At 44.1% G+C, this 18,340-nt stretch overlaps 1 protein-coding gene across 1 annotated transcript in view; it reads left to right on the top strand.

Annotated features, from left to right (window-relative positions):
* The window catches only part of TACR3 (tachykinin receptor 3), a 305,238-nt gene that overhangs the window by 154,857 nt on the left and 132,041 nt on the right, over positions 1-18,340 (top strand). The window contains exon 3 of the mRNA XM_073571803.1: positions 1,049-1,199. Within this exon, the coding sequence (XP_073427904.1) occupies positions 1,049-1,199 (151 nt within the window). The remainder of the gene's footprint in view (positions 1-1,048; positions 1,200-18,340) is intronic.

Genomic DNA, 18,340 nt, shown 5'->3' with positions numbered 1-18,340 from the left:
GAATATTTAATACTTGCTAGTCTTTGTGGCATATGTCCTGCAACGTCCTAACTTTTCTGGGTTGTAATACGAGCCCTGGTAAGCAGATCCTTAAGGAAACACTAAGCCTAGTTAATAAATAGTGATGAGCGATTATGCTCATCACTTGGGTGATCTCCGAGTTTTTGTATGTCCTTGGAGATTTAGATTCTATTGCCGCAGCTGCATGATTTGCAGCTATTTGACAGCCTGAATACATGAGGGAATTTGCTAACAAACAGGCAATCCCCACATGTATTCAGGCTGTCAAGTAGCCGCAAATCATGCAGCTGCGGTGACAGAAACTTAATCTCCGAGCACTTCCAAATACTCAGGAGACCACCCAAGCATGCTCGGGGAAACCCGAGCAACGAGTATACTTGTTAATCACTAGTAATAAATGCTAAAGGTAAAATAGTAGAAAAAGTTTGCCAGAGTAGATGATTTTCTACTTGTTAATGAAACCATAATCAGTAAACAATCTAGGAAAGAAAGGAGAGGTTTGTGGATGATTTACGCGCTTGCTGATCAATGATGAGATGTATATCCCAGATTGTCAAATGGATAGTGGTTTATTCTACGTGTTTCAAAGTACAAAAGACTTCTTCTGTTAAGACCACTAGTATCTACTAGTATTTATAGATACTAGTGGTCTTTCCTGACGAAGAAGTCTTTTGTACTTTGAAACACATAGAATAAACCTGAAACACATAAAATAAACCACTATCCATTTGACAATCTGGTATATACATCTCATCATTGATCAGCAAGCATGGAAATCATCCACAAACCTCTCCTTTCATTCCTGGATATCATTTGGTCATTTACTGACCCGTGGATCTGCTGTAGCTGACGTGCTTTATTAGATGCTTCATAGATACTCATAAAAGGTGAGTGTAATTTTGATTTTATCGTCTGCCATACTCCTCGGATAAGACCCTATGTTGCCCTGATCTCTCTTACAGCTCTGCGTTTATTAGGAATCTGAAATAACATATTACTTCTCCTTTGCTTGTTCCCTACATTTTAGGTACCAGATCATTGTTGTTCTATTTGTGTATTGCTTCCCATTACTTGTCATGGCCATAACGTACACAATTGTTGGAATTACGCTGTGGGGAGGAGAAATACCTGGAGACACATCTGACAAATATCATGAACAGCTTAGAGCAAAAAGAAAGGTAATGTTTTTTTTTCTTCTTTACTTTTTATTTGTGCTTTTTTTTACATCAAAAAAATCTTTTGTATAATAGAAAAATATGTTGATATAATATTGTTTAAAGATTTTATTTTGCTACATAGTATGAAGGAGAAATGTAGTACAATGGTTGATATATCAAAAGACTGCAGACTAATAAAGCATCAGGTTTAATCCCTGAGGCAACGCTTTGCTTTAGTTTACAAACCCAACAATTCATTGTAATAAGCACTTTGCTGCTGATTGATGTTGAAAATGTTTTATGTCTCAATAGGAAGAAACTGCCAAGGGTTTGGTTACATGTCTGCATATTCGGTCTCCATTTTAATTTCTGTTTACCTGGCTATTTTACCTCAAAGAGATACTGAGAGATACAAAGATTAGAATGTTGGCTAGAAGGCAACTACTCACCCTTCAGTGTCAACAGAACTGGTTGCCTGGAGGATAGCCTAAATTATGAGAGTAGTCAAAAAACACTCCAGTCTCCTGGCATCAGACAGCAGAGATTGTACTGAACATTGATTTCTATTTCATGTTGTGCTGACACTTAGAACATTATGGCAGTATGATGGAATGCCAACTGTACTACAGGTTTTGGTTTGCATATGCTTGTGCGCTGTCTCCTTCCACAGTCACCTTTCGATACCCCAGAACAGAATTCCTAGAAGAACAATAAAAGTTCTGACACTTTTTGCATCGTGGGACGCTTAACTTGTCAGCTGTCAAAGTTTCTTATATAGAACATCCTATACTGTATGAAAACTGCATACTGATTGTTGGTTTACTCATGTGTATGGTTTTCATTACTGATGCTGTCTTGGATATTCTGACAGCTGTCACAGAGCCAAATGGATCACAAGCTAGCACCGGGACTCACTTCAGTTGGGACAGTGCAGAAGGTAATCACGCTATCAAGGATTACAGGAAAAATTTATTTGAAATATTTTTATCTTTTTATCCAGTAGATAGAAAACATAGTTTTCTCTTATTATAATTTTTTTTGTTAATTATTGTTTTTAGCTTCTGGATTAACACAACACAACCATACAAAGTTGTATATTTTCCTGTAACAAAATTGAGGATTCCAGATTGCACTGCATCTTCATGGAACACTTCTGAATTAAGACAGATGTTTGTACAGCAACTTTTTTTTGCTATCTAAATTCAGAAAGCCAAATTTATTTTCATAGGACTTTAACCCCTTCCCGACCTGTGACACAGCGTATGCATCATGAAAGTCGGTGCCAATCCGACCCATGACGCATACCCTGTGTCATGCCTTCAAAGCCCCCCTGCGGGTCAGGTGACCAGGGTCACGGAAAGGTCACCCGACCCGCAGTGACAGGACCCTTTGTGCTTCACCACAGGGGGGGTGGCTTAGCCCCCCAGTGGCTACGATCGCTCTGATTGGCTGTTGAATGTGAAACAGCCAATCAGAGCGATAGTAATAGTTCATCAATGAAATTTGAGGAACTATTACAATCCAGCCATAGCCGATGCTGAAATAGCATCGGTCATGGCTGGAGACACTAAGTTAACCCCCCCGCTAACTGACGGCGCCGATCGGCCGCCGCCACCGACTGACGGCGGCAATCGGCCGCCGCTGTCACAATCTGCCCCCCTCTCCCTTCCCTCTGCTCCCCCCCACCTTCTGATCCCCCCCACGATACTCACTAACCCCCCATGGCCGTCCCAGTGTCCTGCCGTCCCGCCGTCCCGGTCCATGGGCTCTGACATCTTGGAAAATGGCGGGCGCACGCGCAGTGCGCCCACTGGCATTTCCCAGTGGCAGATTCATTTTTTTTTATTTTGATCACTGTGATAAACTCTCACAGTGATCAAAATAAAAAAAGTAAATCACCGCCCCCCTTATCACCCCCCATAGGGACAAATAATAAAATATTTTTATTTTTCAATTAGGATTAGAAATAGGGTTAGGGTTAGAAATAGGGCTAGGGTTAGGGCTAGGGCTAGGGTTAGGGATAGGGCTAGGCTTAGGGCTAGGGTTAGTGCTAGGGTTAGGCCTAGGGTTAGGGTTAAGATTAAGGTTAGGGGTGGGTTGGGATTAGGGTTAGGTTTGTGATTAGAGTTAGAATTGGGATTAGGGTTAGGGGTGTGTTGGGGTTATGATTAGGGTTAGGGGTGTGTTGGGGTTAGGGTTGTGGTTAGGGTTATGATTAGGGTTGTGATTAGGGTTAGGGGTGTGTTAGGGTTAGGATTGGAGTTAGAATTGAGGGGTTTCCACTGTTTAGGCATATCAGGGGGTCTCCAACCACGACATGGCGCCACCATTTATTCCAACCAATTTTGCGTTCAAAAACTCGAACAGTGCTGCCTCCATTCCGAGCCCCGACGTGTGCCCAAACAGTGGTATAACCCCACATACGGGGCATCAGTGTACTCAGGAAAAATTGCACAACAACTTTGGGGGTCTAATTTCTTCTGTTACCCTTGGGAAAATTAAAAGTTGGGGGCTAAAAAAATAATTTTTGTGGAGAAAAAATTATTTTTTATATTCACGGCTCTACGTTATAAACTTCTGTGAAGCACTTGGGGGTTCAATGTGCTCACTACACATCTAGATTAGTTCCTTGGGTGGTCTAGTTTCCAAAATGGGGTCACTTGTGGGGGGTTTCCACTGTTTAGGTACATCAGGGGCTCTGCAAACGTAACATAACGCCCGCAGACCATTCCATCAAGTCGACATTTCAAATCGTCACTACTTCCCTTCCGAGCCGCAACGTGTGCCCAAACAGTGGTCGCCCCCCCACATATTGGGTACCAGCGTACTCAGGACAAACTTGACAACAACTTTTGGGGTCCAATTTATCCTGTTACCCTTGTGAAAAGAAAAAATAGTGGACTAAAAATTATTTTTTTGAGGGAAAAAATATTTTTTATTTTCTCGGTTCTGCGTTATACACTTCTGTGAAGCACTTGGGGTTTCAACGTGCTCACCACACATCTAGATTAGTTCCTTGGGTGGTCTAGTTTCCAAAATGGGGTCATTTATGGGGGGTTTCCACTGTTTAGGTACATCAGGGGCTCTGCAAACGTAACATGACGCCCACAGACCATTCCATCAAGTCGACATTTCAAAACGTCACTACTTCCCTTCCGAGCCCCAACGTGGACGCAAACAGTGGTCCCCCCACATATGGGGTACCAGCGTACTCAGGACAAACTGGACAACAACTTTTGGGGTCCAATTTATCTTATTACCCTTGTAAAAATGAAAAATAATGGGCTAAATATCATTTTTTGAGGGAAAAAAATATTTTTTATTTTCACGGTTCTGCGTTATAAACTTCTGTGAAGCACTTGGGGTTCAGAGTGCTCACCACACATCTAGATAAGCTCCTTAGGGGGTCTAGTTTCCAAAATGGGGTCATTTGTGGGGGAGCTCCAAAGTTTAGGCACACAGGGGCTCTCCAAACACGACATAGTGTCCGCTAACGATTGGAGCTAATTTTCCATTCAAAAAGTCAAATGGCGCTCCTTCCCTTCCGGGCCCTGCCGTGCGCCCAAACAGTGGTTTATGACCACATATGAGGTATCGGTGTAATCAGAAGAAATTGCCCAACAAATTTTAGAATCCAGTTTATCCTGTTGCTCATGTGAAAATGAAAAAACTGAGGCTAAAAGAACATTTTGGTGAAAAAAAGTCCTTTCTTTTTTACGGATCAATTTGTGAAGCACCTGGGGGTTCAAATTGCTCATTATGCATCTAGATAAGTTCTTTGGAGGGTCTAGTTTCCAAAATGGTGTCATTTGTGGGGGATCTCCAATGTTTAGGCACACGGGGCTATCCAAAAACGACATGGCAACCGCTAAATATTCCAGCATATTTTCCATTCAAAAAGTCAAATGGTGCTCCTTCCCTTCTGAGCCCTGCTGTGCGCACAAACAGTGGTTTATGACCACATATGAGGTATCGTTGTACTCAGGAGAAATTGCCCAACAAATTTTAGGATCCATTTTATCCTGTTACCCATGTGAAAATGAAAAAATTGATGCTAAAACAAAATTTTTGTTGGAAAAATTAAAATGTCCATTTTTTCCTTCCACGTTGCTTTAGTTCCTGTGAAGCACCTGAAGGGTTAATAATCTTCTTGAATGTAGTTTTGAGTAGCTTGAGGGGTGAAGTTTTTAGAATGGTGGTCGGTATTTTCTGCCACATAGACCCCTCAAAGTGACTTCAAATGTGAGATGGTCCTAAAAAAGATGGTTTTGTAAATTTTGTTGTAAAAATGAGAAATCACTGGTCAACTTTTAACCCTTATAACTTCCTAACAAAAAAATTTGTTTCCAAGATTGTGCTGATGTAAAGTAGACATGTGGGAAATGTTATTCAGTAACTATTTTGTGTCAGATACGTCTCTGGTTTAACAGAATAAAAATTCAAAATTTGAAAATTTTGAAATTTTCGCCAAATTTCCATTTTTTTCACAAATAAATGCAAAAATTATAGATCTAAATTTACCACTAACATGAAGCCCAATATGTCATGAAAAAACAGTCTCAGAATCGCTAGGATGCGTTGAAGCATTCCTGAGTTATTACCTCATAAAGGGACACTAGTCAGAATTGCAAAAAATGGCCAGGTCATTAAGGTCAAAATAGCCTGGGTCATGAAGGGGTTAATATACATAATTGCTATACTCGTTATGCAAAAAAAAACCTTTTGCATGTTGTCTGCTTCATCAAGTGTAAAGTCAAAGTGAAGTTTGGATCACAGAGGAATGCACTTATAGAAAGCACAAACCAAAAATGATAACAATATTACTGTAAACTACTGACCGTTCTAATCTATAACAAGGAAAAGAGACTCTATGAATTTCATCTCAATGCAGGACTCAATACAAACAGTTCCGAAACAAATCCAAAACATAGCAATATGGAAAACTACTCCCTTCCAGACACAGAAACTTTTGTGTAATCAAACTCTCAGCTTATAAACCCAACAATGTAGCACTTGATATGCTTCCTAGTAGATTTTCATTTTGTCTTCTAAAGCGTAAAAGTGTACTAAGCAGTAATAAAGAAAATTATTTCAGGAGACTATGCCTGAAGGAATATTTTCATAACACAGAGGAATCGGGACTCACCATATAGCATAAGAAAGAGGAAACTTGGCATTCAAAATATGTCCAACTGGACATCTAAAAATGGATGCAACCTCCATTTGGACAAATATGTATATAATTATTTAGGCACCTAATAAAATCCACCATACTAGATACACATAAGAGACAACCATTCAATATCAGTGCACAGGTCAGGAGAGTCATTCAGTCTTTGAAAAACAATAAGGAAATCATCACTAACCCCTTACTTACCTATGATGAAATAGTACATCATCGGTAAGTATCCCCTGCTTTGAGGTGAGCTCCAGCAGTGAGCCCACCTCAAAGCTGTGACATGTCAGCTGTTATAAACAGCTGACATGTGCCCGCAATAGGCGCGAGTGGAATCACCTATTAACTAGTTAAATCACGCTGTCAAAGCTGACAGCGGGCATTTAACTAGCACTTCCAGCCGCTGTGAGTGCATTGGCACCCCCGTCACATGATCGGGGTTGGTGACGCGTTGCCTAGACAACCAGAGGTCTCATAGAGACCTCTATGGTTGTTGCAGGCACATTACTGTGAGCGCCACCAGGTGGTCGGCGCTCAAAGTAATGCAGCGAATCTGCTACATATGGGCGATTTGCTCATCGGCCATATGTAGCAGGGCCGATCAAGTGTGGCATGCTTCTTGTCTTCTATGGAGGCTATTGAAGCATGCCAAAACTTAAAAAAAGTGATTAAAAAAATAAAAAACCCTAAAAGTTCAAATCACCCCCCTTTTACCCCAATCAAAATAAAACAATAAAAAAACACACATACACATACTAGGTATCGCCGCATTCAGAATCGCCCAATCAAAAAAAGGATTAAACCGATCGCTAAATGGCGCAGTGATAAAAGATTCAAAACACCAGAATTAAGTTTTTTTGTTTTTTTTGGTCGTCACGACATTGCATTAAAATGTAATAACAGGCCATCAAAGAACATTTTTGCACAAGCGCGGTATCATTAAAAACATCAACACGATCATGAGTGCTGCCACCATTATGCATCCCCCTACCTGTGGTAGTACTGTTTCTTTAAGTCGCTGTGTCTAGTTTGCACCCCTCTGCCTGTGGGAGTACTGTGCTTAAAGCTGCTGTGTGTACTCTGCATCCACCACCTGTAAGAGTATTGTTCCTTTAAGCTGCAACCACCGCCTGTGGGAGTACTGTCCTTTAAGCCACTGTGTACTCTGCACGTCCCCACCTTGAGAGTATTGTTCCTTTAAGCTGCTGTGTGTACTCTGCAACTCCCACCTGTGGGAGTACTGTTTTTAGCCACTGTGTGTACTCAGCAAACCGGTCAGTAAAAGTACTGTGCTTAAAGCTACTTTGTGTACTCTGCACCCCCCGCCTGTGGGAGTAGTGTCCTTTAAGCTGCTGTGTGCACTCTGCACACACGTCTGTGAACATACTGTCCTTTAAGTCTCTGGGTGTACTCTACAGCGCCTGCCTGTGGGAGAACTGTCCTTTAAGCCAAAGTGTGTACTCTGCAGTCTCCTGTAGGAGTACTGTCCTTTAAGCTGGTGTGTGTTTTCTAGTAGTTTTAAAACTAAATAATTGTCATCAGTCATCTCATTGCCATTAGTAGGCCAAAGAAATTATTTTTTCAGGACCAGTGTGTGTTTTCTAGGAGTCTGGAAAAAAATAATTGTCATCAGTCATCTTGTTGTGATTTAGAGGCCCAATAAATATTTTTTCAGGGCTGCTGTGTGTTTTCTACTAATTTTGCAAATAAATAACAGACATCAGCCATCTAGTAGTCATTTATAGGCCAAAGAAATAATGTTGCTGGACCAGTGTGCGTTTTTTTGCAGTTTGGGAAGAAATTGGCATCAGCCATCTCTTTGTCATTTACAGGTCAAATAAATAATTTTTCTGGACTGCTGTGTGTTTTCTAGTAGTATTGCAAATAAATAACTGGCATCAGCCATCTTGCTGCCATTTAAAGGCCAATGAAATATTTTTTCTGGACCGGTGTATGTTTTTTAAGTAGTCTGGCAAATAAACAAATGGCATCAGCCATCTTATCACCATTTCTAGGCGAGTAGTATTTTAATGTGCAGCATTTTTTTTGCGAGGAAGAACTGTGCATAAAAAACTATTGTATTCTGAAGCATTTTTTTGTGAGCAGTGTGTGTAAAAACTTATCATTTTCTTGCAAGTAGTGTGTCTATAAAAATCAATGTATGCTGCAGCATTTTTTTGAGAGTAGTGTGTCTAAAAAAATCTACTCTGCAGCCATATATTTCCCATTTGTGGGCCAAAAAAAGAGTTTTATTGTACTGCTGTGTCTATACGAGTAATGTATCTAAAAAGATCATCTACTCTGCAGCCATCTTTTTGTGAGTACTGTGTCTAAAAAAATTGTACTTTACCGCTGTATGTATACAAGTTGAAACTGTGGCTAAAAAATAACTGCGTTTAAGCCTCCGCAATCTTGACTGTTGCAGTACTGTGCCAAAAAGCCTCTTTAAGTAAAATGTCAAAAAGCCTTTGTGTGTATTGTGCCAAAAGCCTCTAGAAGTACTTTTCCAAAAAGCCTCTCTGTGTACTCTACAGCTGTGTTTATACGAATTGTGGGCCTAAAAAATAGTCATACTCCGCACCCGTATCTGTGGGAGTACTGTGTGCGAATACAAATTTTTCCGAACTGCAACTTTGTCTGCAGGATTACTGTGGAAGAAAAACTTTTGTGTACTCAACACTCACCTCTGTGGGAGTACTGTGAAAAAGCCTCTGTGGGGTACTTTGCAAAACAGACTGTGTGGTACTCTGTAAAACAGCTTAGTCTTTTTTTTTACATTTGGGTAGGCCCCAAAATATTGAGAATGGAAAATAGAACAAACTGTGGTGAAGTCTATCAATGGCTTTGTGTGGTGGGAATACTTCTATATTCAGCCAAAGGAATGGACAAGTCCTGTGAGATCCGTACATGGTTAAATTTAATGAATGTGAACTTGCCCATGTTGGCTGTGGACATCTGTGATCACATTTCCTGCCATGCTAAACACACGTTCTGACAGTACACTTTCCGCAGGGCAGGCCAACACCTCCATGGCATAAACGGTAAGCTCATGTCATATGTCCAAGTTGGAGACCCAGAAGTTAAATGGGCAAGACCCATCAATCATTATGTTGAGACTTGTGAACACATACTTTTCCAATATGCTGTTGAAACTGTCTTGCTCATGGATTTGATCCCTTGAGCTTGTGTATTATGGTCAGCTTCTCTTTTCCGCCAAGCCATAGGTAGACACACCTTTTGAGTGTTTGAGTTCTGTTTTCTGGCTGCAGTCTGTCTAGCTTAACACAGGTGTTTTCCTTTCTCCATCTGTAACTTTTTTGGGTGCAGCTTTACATTCTGTCCCCCAGAGGGCATTTCCTGCTAATGATAGATTCATGTAGCTGTTCTGACATTAATGTTTGGAGCCAGCCTGTGAGATTTGAGCTAAGGATTTTCACGGTTTTATTTCTTTTCTATACTTTGCACCGCTCTTCTGTTTAACTTTAGTAAGTAGACGTTATATTTGTTAAGAGTAATTGCTTTATTCTTTGTTTGGTATTTTATTTACTTTACTCACTGTAACATCTTTCCTTTGTTTAGCACAATTTTCTTCTTGTGGTTAATTCACAGCCTGTTCTGCCCTCTGGTTCTTTAGCAAGAACATGAAGCAACTCGACTGCCGTTTAGGGAGTTTTTTTTCATCTAAAAGTTCTTTGGATAGAGCTATTGCTGTACTCGTGGGCACCACTAGGGTCAACGGTGTCATGATGTCTAGTCTGTATTTGCTCCATGGCTATCCACTGGGAGGATGGATAAGACCACCTGTGCTCTCAGGTCTTTCACTTTATTGCCTAAAAGCCCCTTTACATTTAGCGATGCACCAGCGATCCCGACCATGATACGACCCGGTCAGGATCGCTGGTGCATCCCTAAAAGGTCGCTAGTGAGCTGCCACACATGCAGATCTCACAGCGATGCAGCAGCGATACAGCAGTCGTTACTTACCTTTCAGACGAGGCGATCCTGACGTCCTCCCGCCTGCATCCACGCGTCGCTCGTCGACGCCAGCAGGAAGCTCCCGACGAGAAATGGAGCTGCGTGATCAGTGACAGACAGCGGGGGAGCCGGTCGGAGGTAAGTATCACACATAGCGATATCGCTAGCGATATCGCTGCTGCGTCACCAAATCGGTGATGCTTTAACGATATTGCTTTCGATATTGCTATGTGTAAAACCCCCTTAGGGTGTGTACACACGCTGCAGATTCTGCTGCGGATCCGCAGCGGATTTGGCCACTGAGGATCAGCAGCAGTTTTTGCTGCGGTGTACAGTAGCATTCTAACCTATGGAAAAAAAAACGCTGTGCAGACGCTGCAAAATTTTCCACGAGGATTTGCTGTGGTTTCATAACATGTCAATGTTAAGTCAATTCTTTCTGCGGATTCCGGTGCGGTTTGCCATCTCCTCCATTGCGGAGATGAAAAACCGCAGGGCAAAACCGCAGGCTAATCCACAGGTAAAACCGCAGGTCTTTTGACCTGCAGATTTATCTGCGGATTTTACAAAGTCTGTGCGGCCAAATCCTCAGAACATTCCACAGCGTGTGCACATACCCTTAAGTCTTCAAAGTCACTGCAGGTGGTTTCCAGTTTCTTTCTTGTGTTTTCATTTCATTTGTAGGTCTGAAGAGACCTGATATTCTGTCAGACACATCTTTGATTTTTGCACCTGGAAGACAGCACATTTTTCTTGAGGTTATATCCAGTCTGCAGATAGAAACCCCCATGAACACCACTCTTCATTTCTTCACATTTTTTCTTTCTCCATTGAGGAGGACTCTGAGTGCTTACAAGGTTGTTCTTTGTGGGCAAAGTCTTATCTTGATGCATTTGATCATCGTTATCCTCTATGAGAGTCTGGAACTGATTCTTGAGCAAAATGGATGCTGACTGCCTCCCGATCCTCCTGCTTCTCTGGGTTTCATGCTTCCATTCCTCTGTTTCTTCAAGTGCACTACAAATTACTTTTCTTTCTGTATTCTAAGAGATACTTCTGCTCTGTCTGAAAACTCCTCACCTTCCTTAACAATTTTCAGTGTAAGTATTCTCTCTTCTTGACTTTACAACTTTTCCACTAAAAGGGACACAAGCTTGCATTCCTGGCAGATGAAGTTCTGGTAAGTATGTGAACATATAGCATGCAATGCAGCTCTCCAAATGGCTACTGGCCTCATCCATGCTCTTAATGTTTAAATGATGTCAAAGCAGTGAAGATCGTGCCAAAATTAAAGCGATTTTCCAACTTCCTTCTTTCAACTGCAACGGCCAACATCCGGTGTTCCTTGAGTTCATGGGGACACTTCATTTATTCCAGAATGCTCTGGTAATATTCAACTGATATTCACAGGACTCCTCCCCTTGTTTTCCAATGTCCTCCTTTCCACTGCAGTGACCAAAATCCAGTGTTCAATGAGTTCACGGAGACTGTTCACTTTTCCCATAATGCACTGGAAATATGCAAATGATCTTCACAGGACTCCTCCCCTGGCTTAGTTCAATGTTGTTTATTCAGTTCCCTTGCGTAGGTGCATAGTGTGCTGTGGTTGAACACTGGTTGCTTTTCACTAGTTTCTAATGGTCGTTATAGGTTCATCTTTCTCAGCTATTGTCCTTGGGTTTCCCTTTGGTTTTCATTTGGGTTTTTTGCTAGCATTTATTGTTCTGTCCCCACTTAATGGCGATTAAAGGTATGCAGACATGTAAGTGAGAGAAGTTCCTACCTTTGTGTATCCAATAAGGCTAGTTTCACACTTGCTTTTTTTTGCAGCGCGTTTTTCCCGCAAAAAAACGCATTGAAAAAACGCATACATAAGCATACAACTGCTGCGTTTTTTTCAAGCATTTTTATGAGCATGCATGAAAAAAACGCAGCGTTTTTATGCGTTTGTATGCGTTTTTAGCGCGTTTCTACCGCGTTTGCGTTTTTTTCCAACATTTTTAGGTGGCCCCTCACACCACCCAAACCATGACTTTACTAACCCTAACCCTAACCCTAACCCTGACCCTAACCCTAACCCTGACCCTAACCCTTAACCAAATCATACTTAACCCTAACCCAAACCCTAAACCCTAACTAACCCTAACCCTAACCCTGACCCTAACCCTAACCCTGACCCTAACCCTAACCCTAACCCTGACCCTAACCCTTAACCAAACCATACTTAACCCTAATCCTGACCCTAACCCTTAACAAAACCATACTTAACCCTAATCCTGACCCTAACCCTGACCCTAATCCTTAACAAAACCATACTTAACCCTAACCCTGACCCTAACCCTAACCCTGACCCTAACCCTAACCCTAACCCTAACCCTAACCCTAACCCTGACCCTAACCCTTAACAAAACCATACTTAACCCTAATCCTGACCCTAACCCTGACCCTAACCCTAACCCTAACCCTAACCCTGACCCTAACCCTAACCCTAACCCTAACCCTGACCCTAACCCTTAACAAAACCATACTTAACCCTACTCCTGACCCTAACCATGACCCTAATCCTTAACAAAACCATACTTAACCCTAACCCTGACCCAAATCCCAACCCTAACCCTGACCCTGACTATAACCCTAACCCTAAACCCCCTTAACTAACCCTAACTCTAACCCAAACCCCTAAATTCCATGGTTTAAAAAAAAAACGCATATGCAAAAAAACGCATACATGAGCATGCCAGTGCGCACATATGCGCATCCATAGGCTATAATGGCCATTTTTAGCGCAAAACGTGCGCATATGTGCGCATGCGCTTTTTTGCAGGGCCAAAAAATGCAACATGCTGCGTCTGGAAAATCCCAACGCACACCCCAAAAAAACGCAGCGCATGAAAATCGCATACATGCGCTTACCAGCGCGCAGGTATGCGCACCCATGTTAAATATAGGGGAAAAAATGCATGCGCAGGTGTGCATTTTTTTCCAGCGCTAAAAATCGCAAATGTGAAACCAGCCTTAGCGAGGCAGACATGACCCTTAGCAGCTTCTCAGATAAGCATACACGCGTTGTGATGAAGAACAATGTTGGTTTATTCCGTAGATAACGATTCAAACATTACACTGAGTCTCTTGCATGGAGCTTGTCTCTGGAGTCGCTACTTGCGGGTCAAAAGACTTTGCTTCCTCAGCTCATGAGGGAGAACAGTTCTCTCAGGTAAGATGTCTGCCGATGACTGAGCAAACAGGAAGAGAAGAGGCTGAAGAGAAGCCCCTCCCCATAGGCTGAACAAGGAAAGACCGAGGAACTAAATGGTCTTGCCAGTAGATGGCAGCAGAGACAAGCGAAAAAACATAAATACATTTCTTTAACTAGAAACATGCATGGAACAGCACACTCCCCGTCTGGAATTCACTATGGGGATTCCACTATAGTCCATAATAATAATAAACCTAAAAGAAAGGGCATGTTAAATGCAACAATTAAAGTTCAAAAAATCAGAAAAACGGCCAAACTTCGGGTGCAGAACGCTCATCCCGTAGTGGCGCTCTCGATAGGCAGTAAGAGGACGAGTTCATGGATTGGCCTCGCAAAGATCTTCGTCTCACCCTTCCTAAAGACCCTCAGCTCCACCTTCCGCACGTTGCCGTCCTGGCTAGGCAGTGTCCTGGTAACAAGTCCCAGAGGCCAGTCAGTCCTTTCAGTGGTCTGGTCTTTCATGAGGACCAGATCTCCTTCCTTGATATTCAGCTTGGGATGTCGCCACTTCCTTCTCCCTTGAAGAATGGTAAGGTATTCCTTCCTCCATCGGTTCCAGAAGTAGTCGGCCAAATATTGGAATCGTTTCCAGTGTCTTTGGTAGGTGTTGGCATGAGTGAAATCTCCGCTGGGAATTACCGCGTTGTCGATCTTCTGAGTAAGAAGGATGTTGGGAGTCAACATGGTTGGTACCTCTGGATCCATTGACACCGGCACAAGGGGTCTCGAGTTGATGATGGCTGAGACTTCGGCTAAAAGAGTCACTAGAGTCTCGTGCGTGAGTCTCGAGGAGTTGACGTCCTTTAGCATGGAGTTCAGGATGTTGCGTGAGATTCCGATCATCCTCTCCCAGGAGCCTCCCATGTGAGAACTGTGAGGAGAATTGAAGATCCAGGTGCAACCCTTGTCTGCCAGCTGGTCTTGGATTGGCTTGGTGTCGATGTTCAGCTCTCTACATGCACCGACGAAGTTGCTGCCGCGGTCGGACCTCAGCTGCTTTACTGGTCCTCTGATGGCGAGGAATCTTCTCAAGGCGTTAATCAGGCAGGAGGTATCCATGGACTCTAACACCTCGATGTGAACGGCTCGGATGCTCAAGCAGGTGAATAGCACAGCCCACCGCTTACTGTCCGCACGGCTGCTACGAGTTCTGCGTGTGGATACCATCCATGGTCCGAAAACGTCTAGGCCCACATAGGTGAAAGGTGGTTCCATGGAAAGTCTATCTGTAGGTAGGTCGGCCATTTGTTGGCACAGTTGCTTTCCTCTCACTTTGCGACAGTGCACACAATCGTGAAGTATTTGTGCTACACGTCTCTTCATCCCGACAATCCAGAGGCCTGCAGACCGTAGAGTGCCCTCTGTAATTTGCCTGCCTTGGTGTTCAGCCCTTTCATGATGATGACGGATCAGTAAGACTGTAACGTGGTGTTTGTTGGGAATGATGAGAGGATTTTGCTCTGCGACACCGAAACGAGCCTGGCTTAATCGACCGCCACCCCTCAGTAAGCCGAAGCTGTCCATTACTGGGTTTAAATTGGCGAGGGGGCTTCTTAATGGAATCTGCTGTTTGTTATTTAAGCACTTCCATTCGGTGGCGAATTCGCTCTGTTGGAGGTGGCGTATAATGAGGGACTCACTACGGGAGATGTCCTCAGCAGAAAGAGGTCTGTGGCATACATGCCAGCGATGACAGTCCTTGTCTTTAAAGTCTGCACGATAACATCTGGCGATGTGCACTAACCTGGCAACAGTCCTGACGAGTCTTAACCAGCTGGAGAAACATTCAAAACGTTGGCAGCCGAGGTAGGATGTTTTCTCAGCACTGGTGGTCAGGGTATGGACCTCAGTTCGGACATCTGGATCGTTGTCTGGATCTAGGATGCTGAAGTCTTCCTGGACACCTTCTTCTGACCGTCTCAGCAGGAACTCTGGACCTGTAAGCCAAGAAGAGTTAACGAAAGAAGATATAGACATGGGTCTGGTTGCAAGATCTGCTGGATTCAGCTCCGATGGTACGTAACGCCATTGTTCCGGTTTGGAGGATCTCCTGATCCTTTCGATGCGGTTACTGACATACACGTAGAATCGTCTCGATGTATTGTAGATGTAACCCAAAACGACCTTGCTGTCGGTGTAGAATTGGACCTCATCTATTTCGATACACAGTTCTTGTAGTATGAAGTCAGCAATTTCCACTGCCAAGACGGCTCCACAAGGTTCGAGTCTGGGGATGGTGTGGTCGGGCTTCGGGGCTAGCTTCGCCTTGCCGAACACCAATCCGACGTAGCTTTGCCCGCTGGCGTCCATCACCTTCAGGTATGCAACCGCCGCTATGGCTTCTGTGGAGGCGTCTGAAAAGATGTGGAGTTCTTTCCTTCCGCTAGAGGCAAGGGAGATTTTGGTGTAGCATCTCGGGATGTGAATATTGTTCAATCCGCACAACGACTGTTTCCAAGTTTCCCATTTTTTCTCTTTGTTGGTGTCGTTGTCCTTGAACCACAGGAATCTGAGGAAGTTCCGGTGGTCCTCCCTGACTAGGAAACAGTGGAACATCTGTTCGATATCGGCAGTGATGGCGACGAGTTCTTTCCTGAACCTCAGCAACACTCCTACTAAGTTGTTCGTCAGGTTGGGACCTGTGAGGAGGACATCGTTGAGTGATACGCCTCCATGTTTGGCGCTGGAGTCAAAGACAACCCTGATTTGGTTCGGTTTCCGTGGGTGGTAGACATCAAATGAAGGCAGATACCAGCACTCTTCGTTCTTCTTCACGGGAGGAGCGGGTTCCGCGTGGTTGTTGCGAAATATTCTGTCCATAAAGGCGACAATGTGCTCCCTCATTTCAGGTTTGTGGTTCATTGAACGTTGAAGAGAGTTGAATCTGTTCTGAGCTTGGTCTCGGTTGTTTGGCAGTCTTACCCTGGTGGATCGGAAGGGTAATGGAGAGACCCAGTGGTCGGTTTTGTCCTTAGAGAACTCACGGTCCATTATGTCGATGAATTCTCTGTCCTCCACTGACAAGGCTACTTTATCGTCGTCCTTGGTGATGTGAAAGACTGATCTTCCCAAGTTGTCGGTACGCAGAGAAGAAGCGATGTCAGGCAGCTGTATTGAGTCTGGGGGCTTCTCTTTCACTTCATAGTGATGAGGACATGGCCTTAGGCAGGTTGTGCGTCCGTCTCCATGGACGTAGGTCCTGAAGGAGTCGATTTCTGATCGATCAACGCACACGTTTCCTATGACTACCCATCCGAGGTCCAGTCTCTGGGCGTATGGTGCGTAGTCAGGTCCGTTGCACTGTTGTCGCACCTTGTGTACCCTCAGGTTGTCTCTGCCGAGCAGGAGTAGAATCTCCGCGTTGTTGTCCATAGGTGGGATGACGCTTGCGAGGTGCTTCAGGTGCGGCTGATGAAGTACAGCTTCTGGGGTAGGAATTTCACTCCTATGGCTGGGTATTTGGTTACATTCAACTAGCGTTGGCAGAGGTATTTCAGTCTTCCCGTTGATAGGAGAAGCGATGAATCCCTGGGCTCTTCTGCCGCTAGTCTCTATGCGGCCTGAGCAGGTGTTCAAGGTGTAGGGCTCTGATGGTCCACTAATTCCGAAGGCTTCAAAGAATTTGGCTCCTGCCAGGGACCGGTTGCTTTGGTCGTCTATGATGGCATACACCTTCATTGCCTTTTCTGGATGTCCTTCGGGGTAAACCTTGATGAGGCATATTCGGGCGCAACATTTCTCCATGCGGCCCTCTCCACATACTTCTGAGCATGAGCAGGAGACAGTTGTGGCGGTGTCGGTCTGATTCTGTGGCTCCCCGCCATGACTTGGAGCGGGAGCAGTGGTGACTGCAGCCGGTGTGTCTCTAGCTATTCGGGTTGAGTGCATGGCTGAAACATGCTTTTCGCTGTGGCACTCCCCACACTTGACTGTGGATTTGCAGTCCTTGGCCATGTGCTCAAGTGATGCGCAGCATTTGAAGCAAACCCCGAGCTCTGTGAGGATCTCCTTGCGCTCCTGTAGGGTTTTGGATCTAAACCCTTTGCACTTGGTCAACGAGTGTGGCTTCTTGTGGATGGGACATTCACGATTAAAGGATTTATCTCGTGTTGAGACGATGTTCTGTTCGTCTGTGGGCGTTGCAGGTGACGGTAGCTCGGTCTTCCTAACGCTCACAGCTCTCTTAGTGTCTCTGCGTTTGTATGTGGTGTTTTCATACCTTGGCGCAGGAGTTGGTGCGGCTGTCGAAGCGTTGGACTCTAGGAAGTCGAGGCTGGGGTCATTCCTCATCTGGGCCTGTTCATCGATGAACCTGCAGAAGTGGATGAATGGAGGGAAGGTAACGTCGTTCACTCCTTTGTATCTTGATACTGACATTGCCCACTTTTCCTGCAGGCTGTATGGCAGCTTCACCACGATCGGGTTTACTCCATGGGCTGAATCCAGATAGCACAGCCCAGACAGACGAGGGTCTCTTTTGGCGAGCTCCAGCTCCATTAGCAGGTCACTTAGGTCTTGCAGCTTGTGGACGTCTTTAAGGTTGATCTTTTGGAAATCCTGCAGTCTCTTGAATAGGGCTTTCTCTATTGCCTCTGCGCTGCCAAAGGTGCGTTCCAGCCTTTGCCATGCGGCAGCGAGACCTGCTTCTGCTTGTCCCACGTGGACCGCTCTGAGGCTCCTGACGCGGGTTGAAGAGCTTGGACCTAACCACTTTATCAGGAGGTCAAGTTCCTGTTCTTCAGTTAGGTTGAGATT

This window comes from Dendrobates tinctorius, unplaced genomic scaffold (genome assembly GCF_039654945.1).
Source record: "Dendrobates tinctorius isolate UK_male_01 unplaced genomic scaffold, ASM3965494v1 ptg000030l, whole genome shotgun sequence".
In the NCBI taxonomy this organism is placed as follows: Eukaryota; Metazoa; Chordata; class Amphibia; order Anura; family Dendrobatidae; genus Dendrobates; species Dendrobates tinctorius.
Note: the sequence above shows the minus strand (reverse complement) of the source record. Positions and strands in the feature narration are given on the sequence as shown.